Raw genomic sequence first — 10,509 nt, 5'->3', positions numbered from 1 at the left:
GCCCGTCTCGGCCTCCCAAAGTGCTGGGATTACAGGCTTGAGCCACCGCGCCCGGCCCCTTCTCCTCATTCTTAAATATGAATAGGTAAACAAAGATCATCAGACATTTAAAGAAAGTTTCTAACAAGAAATTAGGCTAGGCTGGGGGCGGTGGCCGTTTGTAATCCCAGCACTTTGGGAGGCCGAGGCAGGTGGATCACCTGAGGTCAGGAATTCAAGACCAGCCTGGCCAACACAGTGAAACCCCATCTCTACCAAAAATACAATGAGCCAGGTGTGGGGGTGGGTGCCTGTGGTCCTAGCTATTCGGGAAGCTGAGGCAAGAGAATTTGCTTGAAACTGGGAGGGGGAGGTCGCAGGTGAGCTGAGATCACGTCACTGCATTCCAGCCTGGCAGACAGAGCAAGACTCTGCCTCAAAAAAAGAAAGAAAAAAGAAATTAGGAAAAAAGATAAAGAAAAAAGAAAAAAAGAAATTAGGCTAACAAACAGAAAAAACAGAAGAGGAAATAGACACAATGTAGGAAGCAGAAGAAAACTAAAAAGAAACAAAAACAGTACACTTAACAACCAGGGAGTGGAAAGGGAATACATTATATCCATTAAGCACAACAAGACACTGTGAGAAAAGAAACACACAGAAAAGAAAAAGTTCTTGGAAATATATGTTATAGAAATTAAAAATTCAACAAAATTGGAGATTAAGTTGTGGAAATTTTCTAGAGAACAGAATGAAAGAAAAATAGATGGAAAATGGGAGAGAAAAACAAGAAAATCGGCCGGGTGCGGTGGCTCACACCTGAAATCCCAGCACTTTGGGAGGCTGAGGTGGGGGGATCACCTGAGGTCAGGAGTTTGAGACCAGCCTGGCCAACATGGTGAAACTCCGTTTCTACTAAAAATACAAAAATTAGCCGGGTGTCGGGTGCCTGTAATCCCAGCTACTTGGGAAGCTGAGACTAGAGAATCACTTGAACCTGGGAGGCAGAGGTTGCAGTGAGCTGAGATCGCACCATTGCATTCCAGCTTAGGCAACAAGAGCAAAACTCTGTCCAATAGAAAATCAAAAGAAGAATCTATGAAATCTAATATCCAAACAATTAAAGTTCCAAAAACAGAAAAGAGAAAACAGAAGTGACAAATATTATAGAAATAATGCTAAAAATTTCCCACAACTAAAGAAAATGCTGTTCCAGATTGAAAGGTACCTGCTCCATAAATGAAAAAAGTCCCACATCAAGACACACTGTCATGGAATTTCAGAATATTGAAGAGAAAGACAAGATGTGACTTACATTGTAGCCAATACTGGAGACCAGCTAATCTAAAAGCCTTCCTATAGGAGCCTCTCTGAACCTATTCTGGTTTGGGGGCTGCCCATTAAAAAAAATAATAATAAGCTAGGCATGGTAGCTCACATCTGTAATCCCAGCACTTTGGGAGATCAAGGTGGGAGGATCACTTGAGCTCAGGACTTCAGACCAGCCTGGGCAACAAAGTGAAACTCCATTTCTACAAACAAATCAAAATTTAATAATTTTGACAATAGCAATAAAATAACAAATATATATCACTTGCTATGCACAATATATTCTCAACAGGTCTATAAAGAAGATAAAATTATTATACCTGTTTTACAGATAAGGAAACTGAGGCACAGAGAAATCCTGTATGCCCAAGATCATACTGTTAGTAAGGGGTAGAACTGGAATGAAGGATATGTCTTATTACTTGTTTAGTGAAAGTTAAAAACAAATACAAAAAACATACAGAGACTGTTACCACATTGGCATATAGATGGATACATGTTGAGACAGTCTTGTCTAAATTTATACAGAATTTCAGGAAAGCCAAATATTGCTGTGGGGCTTCCCAAACTTAATTCTTCATTTTTAAAATTTTTATTTATTTCAATAGCTTTTGGGGTACAGGTAGTTTTTGGTTACATAGATGAGTCATATAGTGAATTATGAGATTTTAGTGCACCTGTCACCCAAGCAATGTACACTATATCCAATATGTAGTCTTTTATCCCTCACCCCTCTCCTAACCTTGCCCCTCATCAAGTCCCCAAAGTCCATTATATCACTTTGCATGTCTTTGTATCCTCATAGCTTAGCTCCCACTTACAAGTGAAAACTAAATGGTATTTGGTTTTCCATTCTGAGTTACTTCACTTACAGTAATGGCCTCCAGCTCCATCCAAGTTGCAGAAAAAGAATTTTTTTTTTTATGGCTGAGTAGTATTCCATGATGTAAAAAATATAGAATTTAAAATACAGGGGATCCAACACAGGAAAGAGGCAAAAAGAATTCCACAGAATAATGAGAGGAGATGGGAGGACGAAATTAGCGCAACAGGCCTAGTACACAGCCAGATCAGACTGGAGTACTAAAATGCTATGTCTCCAAGACAAATTGACAGACCCTCTGATGAGCTTGAAAGTATTGAGAGAAGGCCCATACTCTGGTGAAGAGTTTGGACCTGAATTAGTGATCCATACATAAAAAACAAAGAAAATCTCTTAGTTTATTATATAGCTCGGTGGTGAATAATGTTTTTGTTTGTTTGAGAAGGAATCTTTCTCTGTCGCCCAAGCTGGAGTGCAGTGGCATGATCTCGGCTCACTGCACCTCCACCTCCTGGGTTCAAGTGATTCTCTTGCCTCATTCTCCCAAGTAGCTGGGATTACAGGCATGCGTGACAGCCTACTGATTTTTGGATTTTTAGTAGAGACGGGGTTTCACCATGTTGGCCAGGCTGGTCTCAAACTCCTGACCTCAGGTGATCCACCTGCCTCGGCCTCCCAAAGTGCTGGGAATACAGGTGTGAGCCACCGTGCCCAGCCAAATAATGTTTACATAATGAAAATAATGTTGGCAGGGCACGGTGACTCACGCCTGTAATCTCAGCACTTTGGGAGGCCAAGGTGGGTGGATCACGAGGCCAGGAGATCGAGACCATCTTGGCTAACATGGTGAAACCCCATCTCTACTAAAAACATACAAAAAATTAGCCAGGCCTGGTGGCAGGCGCCTGTAGTCCCAGCGACTCCAGAGGCTGAGGCAGAAGAATGGCGTGAACTCGGGAGGCAGAGCTCGCAGTGAGCCCAGGTCGCACCACTGCACTCCAGCCTGGGCAACAGAGCAAGACTCCATCTCAAAAAAAAAAAAAAAAAGTCAATACAAATGACTAAACCAAAATTACTACATATATACTGGGGGGATAAGAGGGATAAGAGGAAAGGTGGGAAATGTATGTGTGTTTGTGTGTGGTGCAAAGAAGTGGTAGGACAGAAAAAATCTTTATTGCCCATAGAAGAAAGTCAATAGACATAATTCAAAATTGGCTGGGCATGGTGGTTCACGCCTGTAATTCCAGCACTTTGGGAGGCTGAGGTGGGCAGATCACTTGAGCCCAAGACGAGTTCAAGACCAGCCTGGGCAACACAGGGAGACCCCCATCTCTATAAAAAAAAGAAGATAGGCCGGGTGTGGTGGCTCACGCCTGTAATCTCAGCACTCTGGGAGGCTGAGGAGGGCAGACTGTGAGGTTAGGCGATCGAGACCATCCTGGCTAACATGGTGAAACCCCATCTCTACTAAAAATACAAAAAACTGGGCTGGGTGCAGTGGCTCATGCCTGTAATCCCAGCACTTTAGGAGGCTGAAGTGGGCAGATCACGAGGCCAGGAGATCAAGACCATCCTGGCTAATACAGTGAAACCATATCTCTACTAAAAAGACAAAAAATTAGCCAGGCATGGTGGCACGTGCCTGTAGTCCCAACTACTCGGGAGGCTGAGGCAGGAGAATCGGTTGAACCCAGGAGGTGGAGGTTGCAGTGAGCCAAGATCAAGCCACTGCACGTACTCCAGCCTGGACGACAGAGTGAGACTCTGTCTCAAAAAAAAAAAAAAAAAAGACGTAATTCAAATTGGAAAACAATTAAAACAGTATGAGCATATTACAGAAATAAGGTGGAAACTTCTAGAAGAAATAGAAATAGTTAAAAGCTGTAAATGGTTGTTTCTTAGGAAGTGGAAATCAGACAGCCTGAAAGGAGAGTAACTCTCACGTCTCCTGTTTTTTGTGATAAACTTTGGCTTTTTTTTTTTTCTTTTTTGAGACAGAGTTTCATTCTTGTTGCCCAGGCTGGAGTTCTATGGCATGGTCTCGGCTCACTGCAACCTCCACCTCCCCGGTTCGAGCGATTCTCCTGTTTCAGCCTCCCAAGTAGCTGGGATTATAGGAGCCTGCCACCACCCCAGCTATTTTTTTTTTTTTTTTTTTTGTATTTTTAGCAGAGACAGGGTCTCACCATGTCGGCCAGGCTAGTCTTGAACTCGGTCTTGAACTCCTCATCTCAGGTGATCCGCCTACCTTGGCCTCCCAAAGTGCTGGGATTACAGCTGTGAGCCACTGCACGTGGCCTGCCTTTTAAGCTATGATTCTTTTAAGCAAGAATCAAACAGGAAGCCAGGTGTGGAGACATGCACCTGTAGACATAGCTACTTGGGAGGCTGAGGCAGGAGAATTGCTTGCACCCAGGACTTTGAGGCTGCAGTGAGCTATGACTGTGCCACTGCACTCCAGCCTGGGTAACAGAGCAAGTTCTTGTCCCTAAAATAAAATAATAATAAAAAAAAATTTTAAAGAATCAAACTGGAGGCCAGGTGTGGTGGCTCATGCCTATAATCCCAGCACTTTGGGAGGCCGAAGCAGGTGGATCACGAGGTCAGGAGTTCAAGACTAGTTCTGACTAACATGGTGAAACCCTGTCTCTACTGAAAATACAAAAATTAGCTGGGCATGGTGGCGCGGTCCTGTAATCCCAGCTACTCAGGAGATTGAGGCAGGAGAATCGCTTGAATTCGGGAGGTGGAGGTTGCAGTGAGCCGAGATGGCGCTACTGCACTCCAGCCTGAGCGACAAAGTGAGACTCTGTCTCAAAAAAAAAAAAAAAAAATCAAACTGGAATAAAATGAAAATAAAACTCTCTAAAATCCACACATAATCATCTTATAGTAAACTTTAAGAACAAATATAAAAAAGTATAATCTAAACTATTGGGCTGGGCGCAGTGGCTCATGCTTGTAATCCCAACACTTTGGGAAGCCGAACAGGGTGATCGCTTGGGCCCAGGAGTTGAAGACCAGCCTGGGCAACATGGCAAAACCTCGTCTCTACAAAACAAACAAACAACAACAACAAAAAAAATTAGTTGGGCATGGTGGTAAGTGCCTCTAGTCCCAGCTACCTGGCAGTCTGAGGTGACAGGATCACTTGAGCCTGGGGAGGCTGAAGCTGCAGTGAGCCATGACTGCTCCACTGCACTCCAGCCTGGGTGAGAGAGCAAGACTCTGTCTCAAAATAAATAAAATAAAATAAAATATTTTTTCTTTCATCAGTATAATCCATAGGCTCACATAATCTAAAACATTTAATGAGAAAAGCAGGTCACTTACAAAGCAACAAGTATAAAAAACAAATGCTGAAGAAAACAAAGAGAAAACACTGTAATTTTTCAATGTGTTGAAGGAAAAAAAATCTTGACTTAAATTTTACTACAAGGCTGAAATAAATATATTCTTAGTTTATCACACAAAGCCTCCTTTTGAAAACACTCTTGGCCGGGCGCGGTGGCTCAAGCCTGTAATCCCAGCACTTTGGGAGGCCGAGACGGGCGGATCACGAGGTCAGGAGATCGAGACCATCCTGGCTAACCACGTGAACCCGTCTCTACAAAAAAATAACAAAAAACTAGCCGGGCGCGGGCGTGGCGCCTGTAAGTTCCCAGCTACTCGGGCAGGCTGAGGCAGGAGAAGGCGTAAACCGCGGAGGCGGAGCTTGTAGTGAGCTTTAGACCCCCAGCCACTGCACTCCAGCCCGGGCAAATAGAGCGAGACTCCGTCCTCAAAAAAAAAAAAAAAAAGAAAACACTCTTGAGGGAAGTTCTCCAGAGAAACAGAAAGAAAAAAAGAAAAGCAACAAGAGATGGAAAGAATTAAGAATAAATAACTCAGTAAATGAAGTGAATTACTGTTTAAAAGGCTACAAGCCAATGGCATATCTGTTAAACAATCCAGAAGTAACACCAGATGGCATTTTGTTTTTCTTTTTTTTGAGACAGTCTCGCTCGGTCACCCAAGTGCAGTGAGTGGCGCAATCTCGGCTCGCTGCAACCTCTGCCTCCCAGGTTCAAGCAATTTTCCTGCCTCAGCCTCCTGAGTAGCTGGGACTACAGGCACGCCTCACCACACCCGTCTAATCTTTTGTATTTTTAGTACAGACGGGGTTTCACCGTGTTAGCCAGGATGGTCTCAATCTCCTGACCTCGCGATCCGCCCGCCTTGGCCTCCCAAAGTGCTGGTATTACAGGCGTGAGCCACCGCGCCCGGCCAACTGGATGGTATTAACTAAAGGGGCAGTATGGAGGGAAGTGCCATGTGCTAAAATACTTACCTAATTAGGTAGCAGTGTTTAACTTACAGATTTTATTGTAAACAACTATGAATGTAATAATTTATAAGTTTAATAAGTCACTCTATCCTGACTCCACATCTTTCTGCTATTCTTGTTCATAATATGAGTCTTACTTGACCTTACTTGACCATGAATCCCAAAACGGTCTATGATGCTGCGTCCGTACATACACACATAAAACCACTAAGTGGGCCGGGCGACGTGGCTCACGCCTGTAATCCCAGCATTTTGGGAGGTCTAGGCAGGAGGACTGCTTGAGGCCAGGAGTTCGAAACCAGCTTGGCCAACACAGCGAGACCCCCGTCTCAATAAATAAATAAAATGAACAAATAAGTATATAAAAACACTGAGCGATCAGAAAACTCCAACAGGGCGAACATTTCTTGGTCTTTTCCAAGAGACCCTGGGGCAATTTTCATCTCCTGTCCCTAGTTCTGACTTGTTACCCACCTAGGTCCGGGGCCCGGGGCCTACTATCAGCCATGGAACTCTCCAGCACGAGGCAATCGTCTCCTGAGAAAGGACATAACAGCAGCTCAACCATCTTCACCAACCCTTCGACCTTCCATGCCTCCCACCCACTACTGTCTACCAAAACCCGCACTGAAACGCGACTCCTGGGAACAGCAAGACTCAACTCCATTCCGACCTATATCCCGCGACTCCCGCCAGGCTCTTGTCTCTCATGCTCTCCGCCTCCTTTCAGACTCCGCTCAGTCAACGGCCGTGACCTCTTGGCCACCTCCAGCCCATCTCAATCTCCATACCTCCCTCCAGGCTGTTGTCCCCTACGTTCCTGTGCCACCTTCACTCCTCGGTCCCCTCAACTCCTGTGACTCCTTCCCGGCCCCTATACCCTCCTCAGCTTCTGCACCTACCCGCTGCTCAATTCCTAAGCGCCCTCCACGACCCTGCACCTCGCCTCAACTATTAACGACCCCTTCCGCCTTTCTTTCTCCCCTTCCCGGCATCCGTACCCTTTATCGGTTCGCTCATCAAATGCCGGCTCCTTTTCGGCCTCCGTACTCCTTCATCAGAGGCCTCCGTATTACATTCGCGAGCTCCATGAGCTCTTCCTTACTCCACAGTCCCGGTTACCCCAGGGCAGCTACAACATCATTCTCCTGGCGTCCTCAGCCGCGGTTTCAGTTTAAATTTCCTGCCGGCTCCGCCCCTAAAACAAGGCAGTAGCTGCGAGATCCGCCCTACGGTGTCCTTGGAAGGACAATATTAGTTCCGCAAGTCCTCTTTCCGTTCCCCCACCCCCTACGTCTTCTCAAACCGTCTCTTCATTTCTCGGCTCTGCCCTTTAATGGTCCTCAAGTTGAGGACTAGTTGTCGCTTTTTAGTGATTCTTCACACTGAGCTGCATTGAAATTCCTAGAAGTTTGAATACTAAATAACAAAATAATCCTAACACTTGCAAAGCATTTACAGTTTACATAAAGATTTCACTTACACATCATCATTTCATCTTCACATTTTTGTCCCCCTCCCATTCTTCAATTATTACCTGCCCAACAAAACTTCTCAAAAAACGTATTTTTATCCCTCACATCCCATCTTTTCTTCAACCCATCTGATTAGACTTTGCTAATTAGAGATCAAATTTGACCTAATTAGAGATCATTCAGTGGAGAGCTGGGGACCTCCCCACTAAAACTGTACTTATCTAGGTCAACTGTGATTTCCACAGTCTCAAATACTATCGTCATCATATCCAACTTATAGAAGATGAACTCTTCCTTCTTTGAAATACTTTCTTCTGTTTGCTTCCATGACTCAGCACTCTACCAGTTTTTGCCCTATCTCAATGGTCCCTCCTCAGACTCCTTTGCTGGATCCAAAGCCACTGTTCATCTATATATGTTGGAGTATGTCAACGCTTTAGCCCTTATCCCTCTCCCTTATCTCTCTAGGAGATCTCATCCAGCTCCATGGCTTTACAATTCAGCTCTGCCACGCCTTCAGATTTTCTGTGACTCTGCCCTGTCTGATCTTCAGACTCACATATTCAAGTGGCTACTGGCCATTTCAATGTGGATGTCTAATAGGCACCTCAGGCTGAACACATTCCAAACAGAACATTTGTTTCGCTGCCCCTGTCAAAAAACCACCTGTTCTCCCCGCAGGTCTTCCCCTCTCAGTAAAATGTTACTGTTTCCTCAAATGTCACAATCATTCACCCAGTTGCTCAAACCAAAAACCTAGAAGTTATCTTTCAGTACTCTCCCTTGTGCCCATCCCCACTCCAAGAACAAATCCTACTAACTCTGCCTCCAAAGTACATCTGGAATCAGACCACCACCACCCTAGTTCAAGCCGCTATCATTTCTTGCCTAAAGTACCTGGTCAATTCTTCACTTCCACTCCCAAGTAGCTTCCTTCCTCTCCCCAATATAATCCATTCTCCATTCAGCAACCAGAGTGATAGTTTTTATATCTATTTATTTATTGAGAGGGAGTCTCGCTCTGTTGCCCAGGCTGGAGTGCAGTGGTGCGATCTTGGCTCACTGCAACCTTTGCCTCCGGGGTTCAGGCCATTCTCCTGCCTCAGCCTCCTGAGTAGCTGGGATTACAGACACCTGCCACCACACCCAGCTAATTTTTGTATTTTAGTAGAGTCGGGGTTTCACCAGGTTGGCCAGGCTGGTCTCGAACTCCTGACCTCAGGTGATTCGCCTGCCTTAGCCTCCCAAAGTGCTGAGATTACAGATGTGAGCCACCGTGCCCGGGCCAGGGTGATATATTTTAAACACTCGTAGAGGTATATATAGTACATATACTTGGTATCTCTTCCAGTGGGACTCCTCCCTGAGGAAGCTTATACATCTCAGCCCTGATGAACGAACAAAAGCTTGGCCATATGACTTGCTTTGGCTCATGAAAAAAGAAAAAAGTGACATCACTTCCAAGCAGAAACTTTAAGAGGCAAGATGGTTCAGCATGTTCTTTTTTCACATGTGTGACAGAATTTGTCTAATAGAGGTATCTGCCTCAGCATTGTTTGCAATACCAAAAGATCAAAAGCAATGAAAATATTGATTAACAATGGGCAGTAGGTTAAATAAATTATGGTGTAGTCATACTGTGCAACACTATGCAACTCTAAAAAATGAAAATACTTTAAAATATAAATGTATTTAGGGAGTCCTAGCCAGAGCAATCAGCAAGAAAAAGAAACAAAAGGCATCCAAATAAGTAAAGAGAAAATCAAATTATCTCTGTTTACTGAAGATATGATTCTATACCTAGAAAACCCTGAAGACTCCACCAAAAGGCTCCTAGACCCAATAAATCACTTTAATAAAATTTTAGGATTAAAAAAAATCAACACACAAAAATCAGTAGCATTTCTATACACCAATAATGTTCAAGCTGAGAGCCAAATCAAGAATGTGATCCCATGTACAGCAGTCACACACATGAGGCTGGGCACGGTGGCTCACATCTGTAATCCTAGCACTTTGGGAGGCTGAGGCAGGTGGATCACTTGAGGCCAGGAGTTCGAGACCAGCCTGGCCAACATGGTGAAACCCCATCTCCACTAAAAATACAAAAATTAGCCTGGACTGATGGTACACAACTATAATCCCAGCAACTCGGGTGGCTGAGGCACGAGGATCACTTGAGCCCAGGAAGCAAAGGTTGCAGTGAGCCGAGATTACCCCACTGCATTCCAGCCTGGGCGACAGAGTGAGATTCTGTCTCAAAAAAAAAAAAAAAAAAAAAAAAAAAAAGCCAGCCAAGCACGGTGGCTCACACCTGTAATCCCAGCACTTTGGGAGGCCGAGGCAGGCAGATCACCAGGTCAGGAGATCGAGACCATCCTGGCTAGCATGGTGAAACCCCGTCTCTACTAAAAATACAAAAAATTAGCCAGGTGTGGTGGCAGGCACCTGTAATCCCAGCTACAGGCTGAGGCAGAATAGCTTGAACCTGGAAGGCAGAGGTTGCAGTGAGCTGAGATCTTGCCATTGCACTCCAGCTTGGGCAACAAGAGTGAAACTCCATCTAAAAAAAA

General features: G+C 44.7%; 1 protein-coding gene across 3 annotated transcripts in view; it reads right to left on the bottom strand.

Moving 5' to 3' along the window:
• DBF4B (DBF4B-CDC7 kinase regulatory subunit) overlaps positions 1-7,679 on the bottom strand; it is a 43,281-nt gene extending 35,602 nt beyond the window's left edge. For 2 of the 3 annotated variants that reach the window (XM_017876077.1, XM_017876078.1), the window contains exons 1-2: positions 7,463-7,674; positions 6,936-6,998 (exon numbers count right to left, since the gene is read on the bottom strand). In XM_017876077.1, the coding sequence (XP_017731566.1) occupies positions 6,936-6,998; positions 7,463-7,481 (82 nt within the window). In that variant the 5' untranslated portion in view covers positions 7,482-7,674. Of the gene's footprint in view, positions 1-6,935; positions 6,999-7,462 lie in introns of all 3 variants that reach the window. The other variant, XM_017876079.1, reaches the window with a different exon arrangement.
• Positions 7,680-10,509: the final 2,830 nt, after the last annotated feature.

This window comes from Rhinopithecus bieti, unplaced genomic scaffold (assembly GCF_001698545.2).
Source record: "Rhinopithecus bieti isolate Rb0 unplaced genomic scaffold, ASM169854v2 scaffold_10088, whole genome shotgun sequence".
Classification (NCBI taxonomy): Eukaryota; Metazoa; Chordata; class Mammalia; order Primates; family Cercopithecidae; genus Rhinopithecus; species Rhinopithecus bieti.
Note: the sequence above shows the minus strand (reverse complement) of the source record. Positions and strands in the feature narration are given on the sequence as shown.